A 26,094-nucleotide genomic window follows, 5' to 3' on the forward strand; every position below is an offset into this window, starting at 1 on the left:
ATAAGTATGTATGTGTATGGTATTTCTATAGTGTGAACCCAACCAAAAGGCATTGAAGTGTTATAAAGGGTCAAATAAAGCATAAAGTTAATGAGTGAGAGGTATCTAGGTTGTGGGTGGTTAATGAACTGAGATGTAGTGTTCCTTAAAAAGGTGAGTCTTCGAACCTTTCCTACATTGGAACAATCCTGATGGATATGGGAATGTTGTCCCAGATGCTGTGTGCATAAATTAAAAAAGCCTGCTGACATATTTTTTACTTTTGTACACTTCTTAGTGTGCATTACGATGGTGTCCTGGCAGTAGGTGTGCAAAGAACCACCATAGATGGTGAAATAGTCTGCAAAGTAAGCAGGGTGCTGGTCGTAATGGATTTGTAAATAATGGAGCTGGTTTTGAAGATTGCGTGGGTCAGCAAGGGAAGTCAGGTTTCAAGTTTATTTTTATTAAGTGCACAGTTAATTAGAACCGTTGCAACAAGTGCTTATATAAAATACCTTGAAATAAAAGGTAGCAGGGTGACACTTCAAGTTAAGAGCAGGTATTAAAACATGATACAAAATATTAGAAGGTTAAAATACCAAGAGTGATTTGTTCATAAAATAGGGTACTGCTACAGTCCCAGGCTGCCTGTTTGAATTAAAATGACATTGGAGCACCATTTGTTAAAGGGAGCTTGTTCAATGGCCTTAGGTGGCCAAAGGGGTTATGGAATCCGATAAACAAATTATTCTTTGGTCAAGTCTAATCAGGTATTTGTGAGCCTGCAACTAACCTATATATCTATCGCATTAAAGCAAGCTTGTGTCGCAGGCCTGCAGCGGCGTATCCCCCTCTGGTTCCAAGCTGGTTTTAGAATTGATCTTCGGTCTTTTATATCAGTTTCACAAATGCAGATCTGGTGGACCTCGGTCTCAGGAAATTTTCCGCAAAGTCATCAGAGCTCCTTTATCTGGCTTCACCTCTACGGAGGTAGCTGTGGGGGAGTGGTGGCTTGCTACTCACACAAAACTGCAGGAATGATGTTTTAAAATGGGCTTTGAATGTTATGCCCAGGTATGGTTGAGGTGTTAACTTAGTGTAGGATGCCATTGTGACCCAAGCGTGGCATCTCTGTGCTAATGTCTCTTTCTCTGCAAGCAGCGAGCATGTTTTAACCTCGCTTGTTGACTGTGATCTTGACTTGGGAGTAGGTGGAGAGGGTCTTCCATTGTTCTGTTAGGCCTAGGGATGATAGGGAGCAAGCAAGGTAATCTCTGGCCAGGGAGTGGTCTCTACCTCGAATTTCTGCCCATAGGTGATAATTCAAGATCTCGCAGCTAGCTTTCTTTAATTTGTCATGTCATATGCCCGAGTTAGGCCCGGTAGGAGTTAGTGGCATTTTACATATAAACAATCCTTCCCTAAAGTCGCCTTCTCTTTGCCACATTGACTTTTGACACACATTTTCATTCATGACTCTTGAACTAGTTTCCTAGAAACACTGACCTTGCTGACATGGAACACTGTGCGAGAACAATATCATACTGCCTTGTTGCTAGGGACAAGGCCCTCATGTGCTTGACAAAAATGTGTTTCTTTTCACATCCATATGGCGACCCAGTTATCTGTGAAATACAAACATTGGCAGCATAATCACAATCTCGGCCCAGGGCAAGGATACAGTTTTTTTTATTTTATTATCTTTTTATTAGTTCAATACGAACAATAGCATCATCAGCAGTGTCACATAGTATACACAGTGTACCGGCAATATATCTATATTTACATTTTGAGCATAATCGTCAAATAAATGAGCTTCATCCATTCATAGCATTAAGTTAGTGAGGACCTCAAAGGCCAGCTAGGTTGCACGCCACGTCAAGAGCCTACCCTGTTACACACATCACCAGAAGGAGCACACCATTACTGTCCCCTAGTACTCTATAGGCTACACATTTGATTTGCCTGTCAACATTGGGCAGCAGAAAAAAAAATCAGAAGCACAACAGTACCCCAGCTATGCAATATAAGTAAGCCTCCATCCCAATTTCCGCAGTCCCATTCCATTAGTGTGTGATCCCCACTGCTTCAGGTTCCAATGCCTCCAGCGGGTGTTCAATCAAATAGAAGGTCAGGGGGGCCCATATGCTCCACGGACTAGAGGCACTGGGTAATAGCTCCGAATACGCAGCAAGCTGCTCCTGACATGTCACCAGATCAGCAATCCAGTCCTTGAATTTCAGGGCTCGTCCCCTACCCCACCGACAGGCCACCCTCCGCTTAGCCATTAAGAGCATCAGTGCATATTTCCGATGTGTCGCCGGTATCGGTCTGACGTACCCAAGCAGTGCCAGCAACTGCGTGGGCTCAATATGTGTATGTGTCATATGAGTCAGCGCCTCAAAGACTTGCCGCCAGTATTCATTCACCCCAGGGCACGCCCATGCTAGATGCAAAAAATCCACTCCAGGAGCTCCACATCTGGCACAGCGATCCGTATCTCTCAACTGAAATCTATACATTTTAGCCGGCGTATAGTATAATCTATGCAGGTATTTATAATGTATCATGCGGAGTCTGCTGCTGGCCGCCACTCTCTCAGTTTGTAGGCAACAATATTCCCATTGCTCATCCGAAAGCGTCATGTCAAGCTCCTCATCCCATCGCGCACGAGAGAGTGGGTCAGCCACTCCCCTCTGTGTGTGCACTGTTCTATAAATTAAGGAGACAAGCCGTGTAGCTGTCTTGCATTTAAGCATTGCGTGCAGCGGGGCTAATGCCTGCGGTTCATTTGGGAAGTTCGGAGTAAGATTTCAGATCCCCTGTCGCAGCCTGACATACAAAAAAATATCAAGTGGGGTCTGCTGCAGACCCTGTAACATCTGCTCTGCGGAGCGGAACTTCCCTTCATGATATAGATCCCCCCCATGTCTGAATATGCGTTCTCTCCCGGAATTTATGAAACACCTTCTCCTGTAGCAGAGGCATATTCGGGTGATACGTAAGAGGTAAGGAGGCCGCATATTGCATGGGAGCATTTAAAATGTGCCCAATCCGGTACCAAGCTTTGATCGTACAAGTGATGGTAGTTGGCCCCTTATCCCTAGGTGCAGCCGGATCAAATAGCACTCCATGAATGGGTATCGGGTGCGCAAGCCAATGCTCCGCCGCTACTTTCGGCATATACCTGGGCTGTGCCACCCAGTACCAAGCATAATGGGCCTGCGTGCTGAGATAATATAACTCAAAATTAGGTACCCAAACCCTCCCTGCGCGTATGGCCTAGTGAGTATGTCCCACTGCAGCCGCGGCTGCCGGCCCCCTCAGACCAGTCGTGTCAGCTCCGACCTGAGTGTCACAAAGAAATGTCTCCCCGGATGAAATGGAATGTTAAGAAATAAGTAGAGTAATTGAGGAAGGATCACCATTTTAATCAAGGAGACCCGGCCCGCTATGGACAGGGGCAGAGCGATCCAGCGGGTTACACAATCCGCTATTCGTGTTATTGCAGTACCATAGTTCAGACGCATAAGTTCGTCTCTGTCCCTCATCACCCGTATTCCCAAATAACGCAGCTCCTCATCACACCACTCCAGGGGGTAATCCAGTGGAAATCTATGTGTTGCCAACGTCAGTGGGAATATACAAGATTTTCCCCAATTAATGTGCATCCCGACAGTTTCCCAAAAACTATAAACTCTCGCAGTATCGGATTCAGGTTATCTTGTGGATTCCGGATACACAGTGTAATATCATCCGCGTACCGGGATATCAGGATCTGCCGCAGATTGCACCGCAATGCTCTATCTTTATGGTGTTGCCGCAGTTTCGCTGCCAGTGGTTCCACTGCTAAGGCAAAGAGCAGAGGGGAAAGTGGGCACCCCTGACAGGTACCTCTCGTGATGGACAGTGGTGGAGACGTATGATCATTTATGAGTATCTTCGCCACGGGCAAGTTATACAGGAGCTTGATCCATGACAAAAAGAGGGGCGGGAAGTCCATTCGCAGCAGTACTCCGAAGATATAATCCCACTCTACCGAGTCAAACGCCTTAGTGACATCTAAGAAAACTACTTCTAGAGGTAAATCAGGCGAGACATTGTTGAGAACCGCAAAAAGCGTCCGCAAGTTATGGGATGTGGCCCTTCCAGGCACAAAGCCCGACTGGTTCGGGAGTATCAGATTTTCAAGCAGCAGACTCAGGCGAGTGGCGATCAATTTGGCCAGTATTTTGGCATCACAGTTTAAGAGGGAGAGTGGCCTATAGGAATCACATTGCCGGGGCGATTTTCCTGGCTTCAGCAACGAGATTATAAGAGCTTCCCTCATGGTCGCGGGAAGGCAACCGACCTCCAGCGATTCCTCATATACTTCTCGCAGAACGGGGGCCATAATATCTATATATGTCTTATAGAATTCTATTGGGATACCGTCCCTGTGGCCTTCCCCGATTGCATACTCATAATAGCCTCCCAAACCTCATCTAATTCAAATGGAGCACATAAAAACTCTTGTTGCGCATCACTGAGCCATCCCAGCGTTACATCCCCCAGAAAGCCCTCCAGGTCCAAATCATCCCTTCTATTGGTGGTGTACAAGTGCCCGTAATGTCTCGTAAATGCACTAAGAATATTAGCCGTGTCCCGATAAACCGCCCCCTCCAGCTCTTCAATTTCCAAAATATAGTTTGTATAGCGAGGTTTCCTAATTGAATTCGCCAACGCCCTCCCCGGCCTTTCACCCTCTTCATAGCAGCGGGCCCTCCAGTATTTGCCCCGAAAGCATGTCTACCTTTCGGCTGTAGCCATGTACTCCGTAAGCGTGTCCCTGAACCGCACCTGGGCTATGGCGGAAGGTTTTAGAGCCATCTCCACCTCCATCATTTTCAGCTTATGCAGTGAGTTAGTTATATCTTTAAGCACCCCGAACCCCTTGGACATGCAGCACCCCCGAATCGTTACCTTGAAGGCTTCCCAAATGATTTCTACACTGTCCACTGAACCTTTATTGCGGGCGAAGAACTCCCGTACCTCCTCCCGCAGCTCTTCCTGGAAGACCGCATCAAGCAACATGGCAGCCCGCAATCGCCAGCTGCCACGCGGCACGTCAAGGTCCGATGAGGACAACGTAAGCCGAACCGGGGCATGGTCAGAATACGTTCTGGCTAGATGTTGCACCTGTGAGATCGCGGGACCTAGTCCCCTGGACACCAACCAATAATCAAGCCTTGCCCAGGAAGCTGCCTGCGCTGTGAAGTGTGTGCCTTCTCACGAGCACAGGTGCACGTGCCTCCGAGCATCTATTAAATGATATGCATAGTGTCTCTGATAATCCCACCTGCCTTGGTGTAGTGTTTCGGGGCCGGATGTGATCTATCGCAACTCGGGTTATATGTAACGTTAAAGTCTCCACCCCAAATGATGTGTTGGAAGCCCACGTCAGATATCTTGGCCCACAGCGTGGAAAAGAATGTCGGATCATCGACATTAGGCTCATAGCAACAGGCCAATGTAACAGAAACCGAGCCCAACCGCCCCCACGCTAGGCAATAACGACCCTGCAAATCCCTAGCTGATCCCACAAGATGGAAGGGCACCTGTCTCCTAATAAGCATTGCCGTCCCACGTGCATAAGAGGAGAAGACCCTGTGTTCCGCCCATTTGCTCGCAAAACTGCCGGATTTCTGGGGAGTAAAATGCGTTTCTTGCAGCATAGCGATGTGTGTGCGATGTCTGTCTAGATAGGCTACCAACTGTCGCCTCTTCCGCGCATCACCCAGTCCTCTGACATTCCACGTGACGATATTCAAAGTGCCAACCTCACAATCAGCCGACTACCAGCCATGACCCGGTGCATTACCCAGGCGCTGTCGCTTAGCCAATACCCTGCAATACTGCATAGTACAACAGACAATCTGAGATGCTCAACTTCTAACTTAGTCCACCTCATCCCTAGACCATTCTCAGTGGCATCCTGCTGGGAGGAAGACACATACAAACCAATAAACATCCCGGTAGTCCCCACCCCCTCCCACTAAAGCAGCCCCAACTTGCCAGCAATGTACTCCCTCCCTGCCCCCCCCAAACCCGACATATCCAGTATAGGTACTACAACACCCAACTAGGGCATGCAGCGAACCGCCACGGGGTGATACCCACTGGGGGCCTATTCTAGGCGGCCACACAGACACCTCTCACCCCAAAAGCCTCCCCGAGATGGAACAGCCAGGCTCCCGTGGCCAGAGGGTGCCCGGTGAACAAGATCATACGCTCAAACTAGGTAATCAGTCAGCAACAGTACGTAACCTCAGCCTCATCTCCTGGCTCGGAAGAAGTATTATGCTTCAGGTCTCTAGAAGATCCCCAACAAGTCCCCTAGGTAGTAGCTCACGGCAAGTCCTCCTCGACTCCCTCTGACACTGATTGCTGTGAAGCCGGCACTCCTCCACCATTACGATTCGCTTTCTTCACTTGTTTAAGGAAGTCTTCCACTTGATTCGGTGCGGTGAAGAAACGCTGCTTACCCTGGTGTGTCACTCTGAGTCGCGCTGGGTATAACAACGCATAATCTATTTGCGCCTTTCGCAGCATAGCCTTGACATCCATAAATTCACGCCTCTCCTCCTGTACCATAGGCGTAAAGTCTGGATAGATTGAGAATGTATTCCCGTCATACGTCAAGGACTGTTTCCCTCTGGCGGCACGTAAAGCCACGTCGCGGTCCCTGTAGTTTAATAGTCTCGCAATGATCGGACACGGATTACTTCCAGGCTGGGGCCGTGGTCCAAGGGATCTATGGGCGCATTCCACGATGAATTGGCTGGAGAAGGCTTCCGCACCTACAGAGGATAATAGCAGTTTCTCTACATATTCCTCCATCCTCCCAACGCGGCGCCCCCATGGGCCTTGTTCCGCCCTTCCTGAGGCTGATCAACCTGTGGGGTCTGAGCCCCTCGCCTCGCTTCCTCAAAATGCAATTTCGACTGCCTGGCGTCTGGCTTGCCCATAATGACGCTATAGTGGTCTTGCAGGCCAAGCGTTATGTAATCCCCTCCTCGCCTTCAGCCAGGACTCTCCCACTTCTCCTGGGCCGCGGACGCTCTTCGCCGCAAGTGGTGCACTCCGGTCCCGACCACACTCCGTCGCCGATGCTAAGGTATCCCACAAGTCCTCTTCGCAAGCCGCTCCTCTAGGCCTGTTCACCAAGCCATCCTCAGGATGTCACCACACAATTCCAACCAGTTCAGCCGACCCTGTAATGCCGGGTAGCGGGGTGAGATAACAGCCACTGCGATGAGAATGCCGCCAAGCGACCAAATTTAGGCGCACTCCCGAAGTCCCTGCCACAGAGTATGGGGAAGTCCGGTACATATGCTGCCACACTCAATGTTGCCTTTCTCCTTCTCGGCTGCCAGCAGCTCTCCACCCCATACAAATGTAAGCCAGGCTGTCTCCCCAGCAGTCCGTATGCCACCAACCGGAAAGTCTCCTCCCCTAGGCGGTGTGAAAGCGCTTCGGACCCTGGCCTGGGCTCCAGCAGGTATGCAATCCAGCCACTGCAGCAACACAGCCTCAAGGTGCCAATCACGTTCGGGCCGCCACCGGAGCCCAGCACAGGTCCTCTCCCTCAATCCTTAGAACAGCAGGGGGCCGATGTGTCTGTTCCTCTGCCCCACACGCCCCTCCGTCACCGCACCTCGGTAGCAACCCGGTGGATATCGCTAAGCCGGGCCTCCCGCCGGTCTTCACTCACCACCTCCTTCAAATGGCCCGTAGCGCCGCCAGGGCTCAGTTTCTCCAGGATATCGGCCACAGCTTGGACTCCGGCAGTCAATCCCCTCCGCTCCAGGCACAGGCTATTGAATCCTCAGCCCCCGATGCCAGAGCCACGCCGCACGGCCTTCTGCCTCGTGTGCAGCCTCGGCCTCAGGTGCTTATGTTGGCCGCCTCAGCGCAACCCAGCACTCCACTCCAGTGTCCCGGTCAAACTTCGCGGCCGTATTATGTCTGATCCCTCGGCGCGATTTTCACAAAACTTTCAGCGAGGCTGCATACAGGTTCTATGAAGCCTTTGGTGCAGTCATAGACTGCCTCCACTATGTTTGAGCAGGATTAATGTAGGATTATGTCGCCGGGCTACGGGAGCCCCACTACAGTGCGCCATTCCGTGTATGCGCCACCTAGCGCCCCCCCCCAAGGATACAGTTTTCTATATATAACCTTTTCTTTCCTAACATAATCAGAGGAGGCAGTTATGCTGACTTTGAGGGGTTCCTGCATGCCAAAGTTTTCGCCTAGCAGCTGAGGGACATCTCCGTGAGGGGTGTTCAGTTCATAACCTTGATGGGGTCTTACACTCTTACCCACCAGGTAATGGGATTAGACCATCCAGAAGGTGGTTTCTTGGCAAAACATAGATCTGCACCCTAGACATATAGGTTAGGTTCTGTATCGTAAGAGTATGTTACATAGTTATAGTATTGGATATGTATGCATATATAAGTTGTCTCAACAAGATGGTGGAACATGACTAAGTAGGTCTCTTCCTCCTGCTTCAACACCCTCCGCATGCTCCGCAGGATCTACAAGTGGATCCCCACCGAAATGAGGATGGTCACCCAGGCCCTCGTCAGCAGCAGATTGGACTACGGAAACGTCCTCTACGCAGGAGCCCGGGCCAAACTCCTGAGACGGCTTCAACGCATCCAGAACGTCTCTGCACGCCTGATCCTCAACATCCCTCTCCGCAGCTACATCACTCCCCACCTGAGAGACCTGCACTCGCTCCCCGTCAACAAGAGGATAACCTTCAAGCTCCTCACCCACGCACACAAGGTACTCCACAACACCGGACCAACATACCTCAACAGACGACTCAGCTTCTACACTCCCACCTGCCAGCTCTGCTCCGCCGACCGCGCCCTCGCCACAGTCCCCCGCATCCGAAGAGTGACCTCCGGCGGCAAATCGTTCTCCCACATCGCCGCCAAGACCTGGAACACCCTCCCCAGCCACCCACGGCAGACCCAAGACCTACTGACCTTCAGAAGACTCCTCAAGACCTGGCTTTTCGAGCAGTAGCAGCATTCCCCACCCCCTAGCGCCTTGAGACCCTCACAAGTAAGTAGCGTGCTGTACAAATTATATGATTGATTGATATATGTTTTATTCACTGTTCAGACATTCATTATAACCTTTGTATGCTTCTGTCTATTAATCACCGCAGCCCACATTTTCTAAGCAAGAATCACTACGGTTATATAAATATTGAAAATTCCCCTCGTGTAGTCTTTGTACATTTCCCTGAGCGAATGAAAAGCACAACTGACTGAGCAAAAAGTTTAAAATCTGTCACCACGGTTCCTGAGCGAAGACAGTTGTCATGTTCAATGGTTGCCAGAACTGTTTGCTCCATATTTAGGTTTAGGGCGGCTAACGGTGGCACTGCGAGTTAGCTGGTCCAAGATAAGTAATAACTCTCTGCCTCTTCATAGGTCCTCGAAGGCCCTTAACATTCCTAAAAGTCATGCGAAGATTATTCATAGTAAATGCAAACAAGAAACATTATACTTTGAAAAGGAAAAATACTCATATAAGTATGGCAGACTTGGGGCCTGGGAAGGAAGTATAGGACAAAGCATTGGTAATATAATAAGGGAGGATAACAAAAGAATAAACAATCAGCCTCTCAGAGAGAGGCAAAAGAATGAGACCAAAAAGTCCCAATAAGACTGAGACTTCATGTTCCAATAATGCCCATGACCTCTTTTTTATGAGGATGAGTAAAGTCCTTAATTTGCGGAGGGATGTAGAAGACGAAGAATTCATTGTGGCAGGTTGCAGTGACCGATTGTACATCCTGAGGGAGAAAAATCCTGTGACCTGACCAAACTATCTGTTTTCTCTGCTTAGAAGCAGAAAGAACTTGCATAAAGTCAGTGTATTGGAGAAAACGGATGAGGATTCCTCTAGGATTGGAAGCAGAGCTGCCGCTAGAGATTTTTGGACCAAGCCGGTGAACTCTTTGGATGTTAAAAACAAAATGCGAAGTGGGTCGCACACCGCTCGTCATACTAGCAAATAGCCCCATAGGATTCTGGAGAATGTAGTGACAGCGGCGGGTACACCTATGCCACGAGTAAAAAGTTTAAAATGCCATCCCTGGACACGTGTTTCGAGGTAATTGTCTCTCGTCAGCAGGGAGCAGGTACGTATGCGGGGTGCTGTAGACTGCCAAAAATTATCAGGTATAGTACCTCTCACGGCGCGCGGGTGCGGGATCCGGGCTCGTCAACCCATAGCTCGAAGACGAAGAATACATTGTGGCAGGTTGCAGTGACCGATGGTACATCCTGAGGGAGAAAAATCCTGTGACCTGAGCAAACTATCTGTTTTCTCTGCTTAGAAGCAGAAAGAACTTGCATAAAGTCAGTGTATTGGAGAAAACGGATGAGGATTCCTCTAGGATTGGAAGCAGAGCTGCCGCTAGAGATTTTTGGACCAAGCCGGTGAACTCTTTGGATGTTAACGGGGGAGCTGCTCGTAATACCCATTATCTTGGGTAAGTTTCTCTGAGGAAAGGTGATCACGTCACCTCCCTATGCCCGCCTCTGGAATTGCGTAAACATGAAGAATATTTCGCCGATTACGATTTTCGAAATCTTAGATATGTCATTTAAGAGCCTCCAATTCCTTAAAAATAATGTTCACTTTTAAAGTAGTATCTCGAAATTCAGTAGACATGTGCTCAAGATCAGAAACTCTAGCTTCAAGAGAGGGACACTTATTATCAAAGGTGTTGAAGAGCAGTGGCGGTTTCCACCTTTCACCTTTCAGCTTTCGGCGGGAAAGCTGAGATACGCTCAGTCAACGTGAAACTGAAGAATGTAATTAGTGGGTGAAAGGGAGCTCAGCTCATTATAAGCCCCTTACCGCCTAAGTCTCCTTGTGGTTATGAACGTAGTGCCTCCATAAAACGAGGCAGATGGCGACTCCAGTCGGAGAAAAGGAAGGAAAACCGGACTGGGGAGCAGGAGCTACATTATGCAGCGCCCATCTTGTGTGTGTTCGACTGTGTGGCCCTTGCGAGAATACTTGAAGTGGGTGCCTGTTGTGCAAGGATGTTTCATTGCACATGGGCCTGCAATGCGTCGGTAGCGAACTTGTCTTGCTACCTGAAAGGGTGTTCGGCGGCTGTGATACATCCGACTTTCAGATTGTTCCAGAATGGGAGTTGCTTGATGTTGAACAGTCAGGGTTGCTGCAGGACGAAACCAAGGGTCACTTATGTGGTGACCGTCTCTTCCATTGTAGCATGTTCCTCACTAGTCCTTTTTCTGACTGTTCGTGTAGTTAGGGAGGATACACTGTGGTTTTCAATTAATCTCACTAACGTTCCTTTGATGCCCTGAGCAAATTGAAAGCCTTATTGTTTCAAAAAGTTGTGACCTTAACTTCAGCCAGGGAGGAGTTTCTAACTTCCCACGACATTTTAGGGAGCTTGTCAATCGTATTTTTAATTTGTCTAATATAGCTAGAATTGTTTTTTTTGTGTGGAACATAGGCTCTGGGTTGTTCAGCTCCTTCCAGGCGGTGTTTGGAGTTATTTCATCCTTCATCCTCAGAAGCATCATTGGAGGTTAACTGCTGGTCCTGCTCCTAGTTGCAGGATATTACTTTTAGTATTTTTTCCCTGCAATGGATGTCCCATTTCGGGATCAAATGGAGCTGGTACTGCCTCACGTCCAACTGTGCCGTAAACGCATGGTGCATTTCTTTGGCATACCTGTTCCTCAAGAACTGGATGAGCATTGGTTTCTTTCCTTCTAGCCTTTATGGCTTCATTGCATACAGCCTGTGTTCCACTGCCTCTTGTGCACTTGATGGTGTGCCCTGGACTTGTGTCTGGATTCACAGCTGGTTGAACTGTCAGACATACATGTGCTGGTGGAACCGCTGAAGGACCATCTGTACAGCTGTCCCCTGCAGATACCTCTGCTCCTAGCTGCTTTATATGAGCTACCCTGGGTTGCATCCACGCCTAGTGTTTTGGATCTAAGCTCTATTTCAACGGAACATCTGATGGCTGTATACTTTCCCTCAGTGGCTGCTGTGGGGTTTGGATGGGAACATACTTGCTCAATCGACTTGCTCCGTGGTGTGCTTCTGGGAAAGTCATCTGTGGACGCTGGGAACAGCAATGTTTTATCTGCCACTCTGAACATTTAAACATCTGGATCTAAGTGTGGTGGGAACTTTTTATTTGGCCTGTTTTTCACTTCCAAATTTGTTTTAAATTGCTTTTATATTTTTAACGTGTTTGGCCTTTTTTTATTATTTGGGCCTCCAAATAGCTTGAGTGCCTGATTTTTTAATGCGATTTTCATATCACCTTTTTTTCATAAACACTTTTAGCATTTTATATACATGCTGATATATTTTTAGGTAGTGATATTGATTTGCTTTAGAAAGCTTCTCAGTCGACATTTGTACTAGGAGTGGGTGTCATGTGTTAGGCCTGGTAGGAGTTAGTGACATTTTACATGTACACGGACCTTCCCTTGAGTTGCCTTCTCTTTGCCACATCGACTTTTGACACACATTTGCATTCGTGACTCTTGTACTAGTTTCTTGGTAACACTGAACTTGGTGACACGGAACACTTTGTGAGAACACTATCATACTGCATTGGTATTAGGGACAAGGCCCTCACGTGTGTGACACAAATGTGTATATTATTATGTCCATATGGCGACGCAGCTATCTGTGAAACACAAACAAAGGTAGCCTGATCAAAATCTCGGCACAAGGCAAGGATACTGTTTTCTATATATAGCCTTTTGTTTCCTAACATAATAAGAGGAGACACTTCTGCTGACTTCGAGGGGTCCCTGCATGCCGAAGCTTTCACCTAGCAGCAGACTGACATCTCTGTAAGGGGTGTCCAGTTCACGACAGGGTTTTACACTCTTACCCATCAGTTAATGGGGTTAGATCATCCAGAAGGGGGTTTCTTGGCAAAACATAAATCTGCACTCTAGACACACAGGTTAGGGCTCTGTATCTCTGGAGTACGCTTCATAGTTATAGTATGCTATATGTATGCATATCTAAGTTGTCACAACAAGGTGTTGGAACTATTAATTTTATTCAGAGTTCTGACATTAATTATAACTTTGGTCTGCTTCTGTCTATTAATCATCACAGCCCAGATTTTCTATGCAACAATTACTATGGTTCAATAAATATTGAAAACGCCCCTTTGTGTATTCTTTGTACATTTCTGTCAGCGAAAGAAAAGCACGAGTGACTGAGCAAAAAATTTGAAGCCTGTCACCATGGTTCCGGAGGCAACAGAGTTGTCATGTTCAGTGGTTACCAGAACTGTTCGCGCCCTGTTTAGGTTTCGGGGGGTAATGATGGCACTGCAAGCTAGGTGGTCCAAGGGGCAACATATCCTGCAGTAGTGCATGGAATCAACCTGGCACCATCTTAATTTCATGTTGTCTGCAAACGTGCAGTTCCTACAGATTGGTGGAAACTACACAACAGTATTAGAGTTTAATAAAGGCTCCCAGCCTTGCTGTAGATTGATTAACTAGGCTGAATTCGAGCCACAGCTGGGCTAGAGACGTGTATACAGACAAGGACAAAATTTACTTAAAATGTTTAGTGATGGTGTTGTCCAAGAGGACAGCGTTCCCCCCCCCCCCTTGATGCTTCACTTGCATTGGCAAGAGTAGGAACTAGTTTGACCCGGACTATTTTCAAAAGCAGTAGAAATGTGGAGGATCAGTGAGAACAACTGAATTCTGGTGCATAAGCTTGAGGTGTGGCTTGAAGAAGCCCGGATTATCTAAAAGCATACCCTACGTACTTACACTCTTGAACCTCCTTGATTTTGTCCTTGTCCATTAGACACAGGTGTGGTCTCAGAGATGGTTTTCCTTGGACCATTATTTTAGACTTCTTTAAATTAATCTTCATGGCGTTAGCGTCAGAGCATTGAACTGTGGCCTTCAGAAACCTTTGGAGGCCTATTTTGTCCACGCTAAGTAGCAGCAAATCGTCAGCGCACATCAAGCACAGGAGTAAGGTATTGCCCAGCTTCAGTGTGTGAGAATTAACATGTGCTAAACAAGGCTCTTGTGTTTTGTTTATCCATCCATATGCCGAGCCTCATACATGAGGACCAATGCGGTGTCATACCGCAATTGTCCCATATTTTAAATGAGGAATGGCATGGACAGGAGGAGATGGTGTTGGTCTCCATTGAGCTGGATAAAGCATTTGACACAGTGGATTGGGGCTACTTATTGGAAGTTCTAGCAATTAATGGTTGTGGTCCCCAGTTCTGCAGGTGGGTACGCTTGCTTTACACTGCGTCCTATGGGACGGTTCTGCTCGGAACCATGGACACTGGGTTGAGGAACACGCCAGGTCTGCTCGCTCTCCCTGCTCCTTTTTGTGCTTACAACAGAACCACTAGGCATTTGGATGCATTGGGAATCGAGTGAGTGTGTTATCTGATTGGATAATACCAGTCATGTGATTTACTTGTATGTGGACGATGTACTGTTTTATTTGTCCTCTCCTTGCATGGCGGTCCTGGCGTTGCTTCGGTCCCTGGACGAGTTTGGTCAGCTGTCCAGATTGTGCCTGAACAGAGCCAAATCCCTGGTTTTTCCACTCGCATCGCTGATCAGACTGCCCCTTGGACAACTGTCTCAGGTGTGATTAGGTTGGGAATCGGGCCAGTTTCACTACTTGGCGATTAGGGTGGCCCATTCCCGGAAGCAGCAGCTCTGTCTTAATGTGGAAAGGGTGCTTGAGGGCTTAAAGTCCTCTGTCAGGTTCTTGAGTAACCTGTCTCTTTCATTAATGGGTCAGTTGGCCACAGCAAAAATGGTTCTCCTCCCTAGATGTCTGTACTTGCTGTAGAATTCTTTAGCTCTAATCCCAGCCAGGTACTTACATCAGCTGGACTCTGTCATTATCTCACTCCTGTGGGCAGGATGGCAAAGCAGGATTGCGCTGGCAGTGTTGACGAGACACTATGAGAAGGGCGACCTTGAATCTCTGCGACTTAATTTATACTATTTTGCAGCCTAACTAAAATATGGTTCAATCCTGAAGATAATTGGGAAAAGTACTTACTAGCCGGTATGGTGAAGGTTACCCCCCTGCCTCAGCTCCTTATAGAGGGCACTAGCCTACCTCTGTATGTCCCACAAATAGTCAGGCATGCTGTGATACTCTGGCACAGATTTATCTGGACTGTGCTTAAACATGCCCTGTTCGATCAGGAACTCCCACTCTGGATATTAAAGCTGGTTCAAACCATGGCAGTTAATATGTCCTTCCAAGCACGGCAAGATGGTTGGTGCAAATTCCTATGGGATTTATATCCTAGAGAGGTCTTCCTTACATTCAAGGAGGCTCAACTCACCTTCTCACTTGGGCATGGTAATTTTCTTCATCTTACGGGACTGACTGATATAGATAGGGTTCTGTGGCCAGCCTATCTAGCTGCCCCTCCAACCACAGACACACTGGGGTTCTGCTGACCTGTGGAGCAGGATGCCACCCGATGTCATTGTTGTACATAGACGTGTGCTCAGATGCTAAGGGTCCCATTCCTTAGTCACGACGGACGTGGGACATGGACCTGGACACTCTGCTTACTGATGGGGACTGGATGCGAGTCAATGACCTCATTCATACTGCCTCCTGTAATGCCTGCTTTAAGCTGGTGCATTACAACTTTCTTCACAGGGCTCACCTCATGCCCATACGCATACACCACATGTCCGCCACACGCCTGGACATTTGTCCCAGGTGTGGGCAAGACAATGCTGACTTCCTGTACTTGGCCTGGCACTGTAGGGAGGTACAAGATTTCTGGACTCAGGTGGGGGGGAAGTTCAGAGGACTGTCTGTATAGTCTTCACGCTCACGCCTCAGTGGTGCCTCCTGGGTATCATCAGGAATCCCAGCGGCAAGAAGATGGCATACAGGTTTTTGCACCTGGCGCTGGTCTTGTCCAAGCGCCACATACCTTTAACCTGGAGGGTCAGAGAGCTCCTGATTTCAATTGTTAGGGTAGTGATGTGTTAGAATGGGCTGTGGCAGATGATGCTCACATGCAACTCGCTAGGCATGATGATAAGGTCCTAGAGGACATTGCTGATTGGAGGGATTTATGTGATGTGTTTCAGGATCCGGAGGTGGCTGTGGTCTCCTCTGATAGTGAGCATACAGCAATTAATGAATCTAACTGGGAGGGTTACGATGTAGAGGGGGAATATCGTGGGTATGATGGATTATGTCCTATGTTACTGGTTTTTGATGCAGGTTAGAGGGCATGCGTGTCCAAGTGAAGTCAAAAAGGTTTGATATATGTCTCACAGTCTAATATGTACTATTCTTGGATAATGGCCCTTTCGCCATGTCCTTGAATGCTGCTGTAATGTTTCTAACTGCAATAAAATAAAAATAAAGGTTTTTAAATAAAAAAAAATTAAAATGTGCTAAATAGGGGGGTACGTCTGCTAAGAAAAGATTGAAGAGGGTTGGGGTTAGCACACACCCTTGCCGTAACCCTTGATGGGTTAGGATCCCTCTCTGTAAGTGGGCACCATCTTCTAGCCTAATTCGAATCCAAGTGTCAGTATGGAGAAGAATTAGGGCTCTCAGCAGCGAGTTGGGTATGTTTCAGCTGGCCAACTTGCTCCACAGCTTTCCTCTGTCCACTTGATCGAATGCAGCTTAATAATTTTCAAAAGGGAGGTAGCTTAGCTGCCCTAATTTGGTCAAACAGTAGTGATATGGCCAGCAGATTTGTAGTTGTGCCTACTCCTTTCGCACACCCTGTTTGGTTGAGGGGGATCAAGATCTTTTCAGATGCCCATGACGTGTAAACCTCAAGGAGACAGCCTGCAAAAGGTTTAGATTCCACATCCAGGAGAGCTATGAGCCAATAGTTTGCGAGGTCAGAGTCTGTGCCTCCTTTGTAGATTGGGGTAACAGTTGAGCCTTTTCATGAGAAGGGAATAGTGCCTGAGATAGTAAGGCTTACATATACTGACTCCAGGTTCTGTACCCAATACAATTTATCTTCATCTAATAGAGCATTAGGTATACCATTTGAGCCGGGTGCCCTTTCTCTTTGGCTTTTTTTAATCTGCCGTTCAATTGTTGCTGCACAAATGGACAGAGGGCCTGAGACCCTGAGCCCAGGTGAGGTGTTATTGGGGTAGGGAGAGGTCTTCGTTAGATGTTCAGTGACCTTCTGTGGGCTCAGGTTAGGGTCTGAGTGGCTGAAATGTTTTGAGAGGTATTGGTACCACGTCTCTTCAGGAATATTGGCAGTGGCCCTTAATTGGGAAGCATCATTTAGAATGTTCACCGTCTTCCAGAATTACCTTTGCTTGTTGGCCTGAAGACCATACAAATGTTTGACTCATAGATAGTTGCTTTCCTCGCTTTTCAGATTCTACAGATGCTTTCTGCACACAAGTCTAGAATTTGCCAGTTTAGTCTTCAACATGTCGTCGCCTGGATTTTCCTGGTATGCATAGAGATTTTGATTTAGGCTCCCTTTGACCTCCTTAGTTTTTTTATCTGCTACTGGTTGGAGAACACTGTTCACATGTCTGGAGCTTCCATCGGTGGTTGACTGACGGTCAACCAATTTTGTTGTGAATTGATCCCAAGCAGTACGAGCAGAGCTCGTGCTGTCCAAGAGGCCTGTCCATAAGTGTTGGGCTGCTTCCCATAGATAATAAATTGTCCTTGATGTCCATTTAAGCTTCTTATTGTTTACAGTATAGATGCTGCTCTGCAATGCTTCTGCTGGTTTGTGTCTTTCCAGGGAGAGAGCAAGATGCAGCTCTTGTGGTAGGTGGTTGCTTTCATCTGTTGGCTTTATTACGAAACTGGAGACCAGGTGTATGAGTGGAGCTGAAAGCTCTGTAAAGTCTGTTAGAGAGGGGACCATGTGATTATGGTAAATAAAAGACGATGGATGATCGCTATGGGAGCAGCCGTTAATTGCTCAAAGGTTAGAAGGCTCTAGCTTTCTTATGAGTGCTCTGCCCCTTTTTGTCGCACTTAAAGATGGGATTTTGGGTTTGATCAGGGATCAGCCGAAAGGCGTTCTGGGCTGTGAGTGGGCCTTCGTCCTGTGTTGGCCCCAACAGGTTAATGTTAAAGTCCCCTGAAAGTATTATTTCAAAAGGTGAAGATCCATCTTGCAGGACTGAGATTTCTTTTATCATCAGATGCTCTTTAGCAGTCTGTTTGAATTTTGCTTTTGAGGGTATGCAGATGTATGTCAGAAGTGCTAAATGGAGTCTCAGAGTGCCCTGTTTCAAAGTGATTAAAATTGTCTGCAGGCTGCTCCAAACTGCTGGTGTAATTGTGTGGCTGGCTTTTAAGGCAGTATACAACAAACTTTAGAAAAAGGGTCTCAGGGAAAATTTAAAGACCAATACGGAATGTTATACCCACTCTAAACTATTACAAACACAAGAAAAACCGTAGGTCTGACAAAACGAGCACTAACAGAAATAGTAAAGAGGTGGCCCTTACTTGTTAGGGGAGTCCTATTAAAGAGGACGGAATCCCATCACCCACCGAGGTGGCATGCTTCATCATCTGGGATCTCCTCTTGGTTGCAACCCCTAGTGCAACCAAGGGCTACAACCTTCTCTGAGGGAGAAGGGAGCTCACGGATGTTTTAGATAGTCTAAGATGGAATCGAATATGATCCCTTAGAAGTAGAGCATGGGATGTTTAATGGTGATAGTTGCAGTGCATGTGAGTGAATAAAAATAAACGTGATTTAAAATTGGCTACCAGGACACAAACAAGTTTAATAAGCGCTGTCCTAGTGTCAACTGTAAAAACCAGTGTGTATGCAGATATAACCAAATAACTGCATTAGTCCAGAAGGAAAAAGGTCTACATGTTTCAGCCTACTGATCAAATCTGATCAAGGCTTTCATCAGGACCTAGGTGTAGTATCGATACTGCAAAAAACGAGTAAAAGTGCAAACAATAAAAGGGCAGTCTCAATTAAGTGGTTGGTACGACACAACCTACATTCACCTGTGGTTCCAAAATTTGGTCAACTGACACAGGAATATTGGACACAATCCTGTAAAAAAGAAAGATTTCTTAAAAGTGCTCCTAACAAACCAGTGGTCCATACAGTAACAAACTAATGCTGTTATAAGTGCTCTGTATGTGATATCATTATTATATCACCATATACTTTCATATGTATCATATACCAATAGTTGTATATTTAATTATGTTGTAAAGATCTTGAATTGCTTACCCGTCGTTATGTGGGTGCACTCCTCACCTCACCTCGCATCAGCTCAGGATGTGAGGCACCACTCTGTATGTGAGGTAAAATAATAAAAACCACATTCAAAGACCAGCTTACTTTGAAGATGGCTACCTTTGTAAAGTATTATCAACATCAATGCGTGTCCATGGCTACATTAAAAATCAATCCCTTGAGAGAATATATGTATATTTACCTAAACAGATAAAAGCCACCCAATATGCTAATGTGTGTGTGTTTTAGCATTGATTCTGGCAAACTGATAGTGGAAAGGTAAATAGTTATAAAATATTTATAAAAGTATTCCACAAAACACCTCTTTGATGCCATCAAAACGAATCCTGCTAGCATATCGTATGTAGGTAGTTTTGTAAATGCAAGTCAAACCGGTTTAGATAGTGCACGGCAGGGAAAACTATTTCATTTAGGCTGATGGTAAACGGATGTTAAACAATTACGCCAACTTATAAGTCTACATATATAGCATCTAGAGTAAAGTAACCTTATGAAGGTTGAATCCGATGGATTAAAAGTTGCGCGGCAAAAACGGGTGAAAAAAGACTCTTCCGTTGCAAAGTCAAATGCACGCAACTTTCTCTGCTTAAACATCACCTCAGTCATAAATGTAGGAACAGGACCATACCTGTCCATCGGTACCCCAGGCCTGACACGAGCTGGAAAGGGAGGTAACCAGCGGATAGAGCGTCTCAGGTTTAAATAAGGCAGGAGAGAGATCCGCTGCCGGTGCGGTCGTTTACCCCTGGCGCTTGAAGATAGCGTCTTGGAAATTACATCAGACCGCGGACTACAAAAGTAAGGTGACTTCTGGGAAATGTGGTTTTAGAAAGGCCTTTAATCATGTTTCATTATCTACTGTGTAAAACTACAGGAACACACATGGATCATGGGAAATGTAGTTTAAACGATTGCATCACCCTTTTTTATATAGTCAGCTCTTTACTTGAACATCGATATTGTAGGGCTTCTGTAGTCTTATAATATATAGTGCACAGGGGTCGTATTGATCACATAATCCTGGCCTCATTCAGGAATTCAACCATGGCGCATGAATGGCGATCTCATATTTTGTATTAGCGCTGGTCTTACTGACCATATTTGTGAGATACGCCAAAAGAATAGATGCATCTAACAATGCATTTGTTGTGCTAAGGTACCACCTTCGCCACTTAAAAAATGATGTCTAGCTCTAAAAGAATCACTCAAGTTCTAGGTCAGTACCCTATGTCTTAAGACTGGTGATGTGTTGCTGGACCTTACTTAGATATAATTACGAGCACCACTTATCAAATGTTGTGAGTCACACTAAAGAGCCTGTAGACTTCCTTGACAGGGCATTTCATGAATAAGGCTCTAGGGAGATCTCTGCGGATGCCGAATGAGTGATTACAAGGCAGCCAATGGGATTTCGTCATTAGGCCCTTGTACATCGCTCTTAAGCTTAAAAATCAATTTTGTTTCCTTAACAAACAGAAACCTAGAGACATCACTCACATATGATGGAATAAATGGTTGTTCCAGGACAATCCATCTCAGTTCTTCTGCTTTGTGTTTATGTGTAAGAAAGTGATTTGTCAACCTGGTTGTTGCACCTGATAGTGCTCTTGTGTTCATTTATCCGTAGTTTGATTTTACGTGTACTCATCCCTACATAACGGAGTGAACATGGACATGTTATCAAGTAAATTACTTTTTCGATGTTACAATTAGTATGTTTCATGAGAACCCACGGTCTATCAGTACAGATATCAACTGTTTTAGTCTGTTGTGTTTGAGGGCAGACTGTACATGACCCACACAGGAAATGCCCTTGTACAGCTGGCATATCCCACAGCGTGCTCATTATTGCAGGAAGTTTGGTCTTGGGTCTTGTATGTACTAGATTGTCCCGAAGATTTGATCCCCTCTTGAACGAAAAAAGTGGAGAAGGAATTTTGTCTTGCCCTACATTCAGAATCCGCCAGTGTTTACGTACACTTTTCTGTACACCATTCGAAAGTGTGCTGAATGTGTTGACAAAAGCATCTCGATTGTTATTAGAGGCTCTCTTCCAAGCTTTTTTTACCAGGTGTGTAGGGTAACGTCGATCTTGCAGCTGTGCAGACAAGAGCTTCGCATGATGTTGAAAATTCTCTTTCTCTGAACAGTTCCTCCGAATGCGGAGGAACTGTCCGACTGGTAGGTTTTCGCGAAGCGACTTCGGATGATGACTTTCAAATGTCAGTAAAGAGTTTCTAGACATAGGCTTTTTATACAATTCACTGCCTAGTCCACCTTTAGATGGAAAAATCCGAATGTCCAGGAAAGGCAAACTTTCCTTACTGTATTCAACTGAGGCACCGCACTTATAACAGCATTAGTTTGGTACTGTATGGACCACTTGTTTGTTAGGAGCACTTTTAAGAAATCTTTCTTTTTTACAGGATTGCATCCAATATTCCTGTGACAGTAGACCAAATTTTGGAACAACAGGTGAATGTAGGTTGTGTCGTACCAACCACTTAATTGAGACTGCACTTGTATTGTTTGCACTTTTACATGTTATTTGCAGTGGCAATACTACACCTAGGTCCTGATGAAAGCCTTGATCAGATTTGATCAGTAGGCTGAAACATGTAGACCTTTTTCCTTCTGGACTAATGCAGTTATTTGGTTAAAACTGCATACGCACTGGTTTTTACAGTTGACACTAGGACAGCGCTTATTAAACTTGTTTGTGTCCTGGTAGCCAATTTTAAATTACGTTTATTTTTATTCACTCACATGCACTGCAACCATCACCATTAAACATCCCATGCTTAACTTCTATGGGATCATAGTCGATTCCATCTTAGACTATCTAAAACATCCGTGAGCTCCCTTCTCCCTTAGAGAAGGTTGTAGCCCTTGGTTGCACTAGGGGTTGCAACCAGGAGGAGATCCCAGATGATGAAACATGCCACCTCAGTGGGTGATGGGATTCCGTCCTCTTTAATAGCACTCCCCTAACAAGTAAGGGCCACCTCTTTACTATTTCTGTTAGTGCTCGTTTTGTCAGACCTACGGTTTTTCTTACCTTTTAAGGCAGCCTGAATGTAGATTGCTAGCCCATTGCTTTGTGGGTTGTAAATGGCTTCTTTTGTGGCAGGGACTATGTAGTTGGTGTATCCCGGATCATTGATCATTGGCACTTTTTCGGACCATGTTTCTTTTAGCATGATAATACGAAAGGAAGGCAGGTATTTCAGCTTCTTGTCGTCTGCTAGCTTATCTAGCAAGCCATTGATGTTCCATGAGAAAATTTGTAGCTTACCTGCCTGACCGGGCAGTGCTGGGGGTATAGGATGTATTAATGCTTGGCTTCTTGGTTGGTTCAAGACTCCTGAGATCCAACTCCAGTCGAGAGTTTAGAGAAGTCCACTGGTGACACTCACAGGCTGCGGGGGAAGAGTGAGAAGTCAGGGGCATTGGAGATTTGCTCTTTACATGCCTTAAGATCAAACTAGACCCATTGTGTGGGATGATGGGCACCTGGTGTGAGTAGAATGTGGGGCTATGCTGATTCTACATTTGATGACACCTGTATCCCCCAGGTTTTGAAAGTCACATCAACCCCCAATACCTAGTTGGCGGCTGCAGAGGATGAACAGGCCACCTTTGTGGTTTTGTTTGTTCATCCTGGTAGGTGGGGAGACTGAAATTCAACCGACCATGGACAAGTTCTCTGTATCTGGAAGGGAAGTCAAAGGAGTTTTGTCAAGATGGGGGTGATGTGATCTGATTTTTCAGGCCCTGAATTAGCAATGCTGCGGCATGTAGGACGCCTTTTAAAGGGTCAAGAATGGCGTCCGGGAGGCCATCAAGCAGGACATTACCACTATACGAATGCAAGATTATGAGGGCTTGAATAGCAGTTCTGAAGTTACTTTCTTCAGAAAAAAGAAGTTTGTCTTTCTTTAGACGAGAGAGCTGGACATTTCTTTTCACAATGTGTTGCTTAAGGTTGGTGTAAATAGTGAACCCAAGTAGTTTGGCAGTCAATGAAATTTGCGGTCTAAGCCACCAAGGTTCACGTTCTTGTGCCAGGTTTGTAAGTTTTCTTATTTGTTGCTCTTGGCAACTAACAGAAGTTCTGTCTTGGCTGGGTTGAGCTTCAGGTATGTACTGAACATCCAGGTCTGTATGATGTAGAGGCTGTGTTTGAGGCGTTATATGTCTGAACCAAAGGAGACTTTCTAGTATGGTTGTGTATCATTGGCATATTGGTAAATACTGATGCTGTTGTCTGGGTGTAGAGCACCAAGCAGCTCTATGTAGGGGTTGTCGTTGACAGGAGATAGAATGGAACCTTGTGAGACTCCGCAGGTGATAGGGATCATTACAGACCTGGAGGTGCCCATGGGAACAAACTGATGTAGTTTGGAAAGGTAGGAGGAGAAACAGTGAAGGATATTGCCGGTGAACTCCATTCAAGAGTCCAGGGTACATATGAGGTTGGAAAGTCAACTGGGTTGAAGGCTACTAAGAGGTCCAGCCGTATCAGGAAGAAGAAGCCAAAAGGACATCACTTACGAGGTGTATGATAGCAGTCTCCATACTGCAGCCTGACCTGAAGCCAAACTGGTAGTTGTGCAGGAGATACTTAGCATTGATATGATCTTCCAGTTGAACATGTACTGCTTTTTTTAATGATGTTGTCAGTGAACAGTAGATAAGTCACAGGCTGGTCATTGGTGACATCACGAGAGTCTAACAGATTTCTGTGCCAGTGGGAGGATCTGTCCTGTCTGAGTGAGGAAGGCATTGACAATTATGAGAAGGGGTTGGAGAGAATCTTCACAGAACCTTGATGGAGGTCAAGGGTAACACATCATCTTTATACGTGGCTTTGAGGGATTGCAGTACATCAGAGAGATGTGTGAGAGATAGGGCATTGAAAGCTAACCAATGCCGGATAGAGGTATACTTAGGAGATGGAGCAGGCTTTGTATTGTCAATGCACTGTAGGATGTTCTGCATTCTTTCACTGAAAAAGAGGGTGATGGTATTGCACTTTTATTTGGAGTGAGGAATAGGTGGGTCTGGTAGGGGGTTGATGCAATACTTGATAGTCTTGAAAAGCGTTCAGCTTCTGTTGATGGTTTTACTGATGGTATAGTACTTTGTGTCTCTGCCTGGCTTAGGGCACCTCGAACGGGGATCGTACAACTAGGTACTGTCGCAATTATATTTAAAAAGTGATTTTAATATTTGAATGTACAAAACATCAATAAGACTTAAGCAACAGTATTGGAGTAGGGGAATCCCTGCTATCTAAATAGCCGAAACATCACTATTTTTCTTTGTTCTACAGGAAATTGATGTCGAAGTGAAGGAAGACATTGAGAAAGATGCACAGTTTGCCACCACAGATCCAGAACCCGATCTACAAGATCTGTCTAGTCATATATATGCTAACGAACCACCCTTTGATGTGCGTGGTTCGAACCTCTGGACAAAGTACAAATCTGTCAGCTAAACATCATCATGCCTTTTCCTCCACAGATGTTTGTTACAACATAATCTTCACCCTAGACGTTTTTTTCTTTAATACCTTTACATTCAAACTCTAGATTAAATGTGTTTTTGTTATAAAGTTTAGGAATGGAAGACCTCTATTTATGTGATCAAAAGCACTAGATGGTATTTATCACTGTTCATTTAAATGTTTTAAAAAATATGCAATGATTTTGATACATGTTCAAAGAGAACTGCAATAAAGAGTGTGGCTCTACCTTGCAGAAAATTGTAACTGATAAATAGCCAAGGAAAGCCTTTTTTTGAATAATGGATTAACAAGAAAATATCCCTAGTTAATTTACTTTCTTTCATGTTTTTGGAAAAAAGTATTTGTAAACTTTATAAATATGTAAATCAAATAACCAGTGCCAGATGGATTGAAATATATCAAAATGCCTCAAGAATGGTAATGACATGTACTAGAACTGAATCCGATTTTAGTACAGTGTACTTTGTGTGAATAAATCTGAAATGTTACACATAATTCCCAGTAATTATTTTAAAATATACTAATAACACGCATTTAGCTTTAAAACTGTTGTTCTACCTCTTGGCTATTCCTATTGTCTTTGAAGATTGCTGACACCTTAAAATATCTTCCAGGGCATTATCCAATGGGAACTGTGGATGTATTTTGTTGTTGTTAGGGAATAAGGGACAAAGAGACAAACTGTCTGCAATTGCTGCCATGTGTGTCACTGGAAGTAACAGGCTGGCTATGTTCTTAGATACTAGGAAATTAATTGTTTAACAGCCAGGAAAATTAAATAGCTACACAGGTTCATTTCAGAAGAGAGTTTTGAATTGGTACTACTTTAACTCCTACTTTTGAAAGTAGAGTTTAAATTAGATATAATTTGCATGCATTATATAATACATGGTATTGATATGTTAGCCACCAATTCCTTTCAAATCATGAAATACCCCCCCCCCCCCCAAGTAGTGTACTTTGCCAGAGCAACTGCCAAATCTGGACCAGTACACTTCTACCCCTTCTTTCGGGTGCAGGGGAGCTAAACATCAGAAACGTTTTTTAAAAAGTTTGTTTTTACTCTTCAATTTGTATCTTGTGACTGCCATTTTGGTGAGACATTCTCTTTTTCAGGTCAAGCATGGACAGCGCATGCGCTGCTCTGCAAAGCATGCTGTATTAGAGTATGGACTTAAAGCTCCACCCACTCTCCACCGATATGTTTCATTGG

General features: G+C 45.6%; 1 protein-coding gene across 2 annotated transcripts in view; it reads left to right on the plus strand.

The window, feature by feature from the left end:
- Nucleotides 1–25,374, plus strand: part of LOC146805085 (pyruvate dehydrogenase E1 component subunit alpha, mitochondrial-like) — a 456,912-nt gene extending 431,538 nt beyond the window's left edge. For both annotated transcript variants that reach the window (XM_085622221.1, XM_085622222.1), the window contains exon 12: nucleotides 24,687–25,374. In XM_085622221.1, the coding sequence (XP_085478347.1) occupies nucleotides 24,687–24,851 (165 nt within the window). In that variant the 3' untranslated portion in view covers nucleotides 24,852–25,374. The remainder of the gene's footprint in view (nucleotides 1–24,686) is intronic.
- The last annotated feature ends 720 nt before the right edge of the window (nucleotides 25,375–26,094 follow it).

This window comes from Triturus cristatus, chromosome 8 (assembly GCF_964204655.1).
Source record: "Triturus cristatus chromosome 8, aTriCri1.1, whole genome shotgun sequence".
Taxonomy (NCBI): Eukaryota; Metazoa; Chordata; class Amphibia; order Caudata; family Salamandridae; genus Triturus; species Triturus cristatus.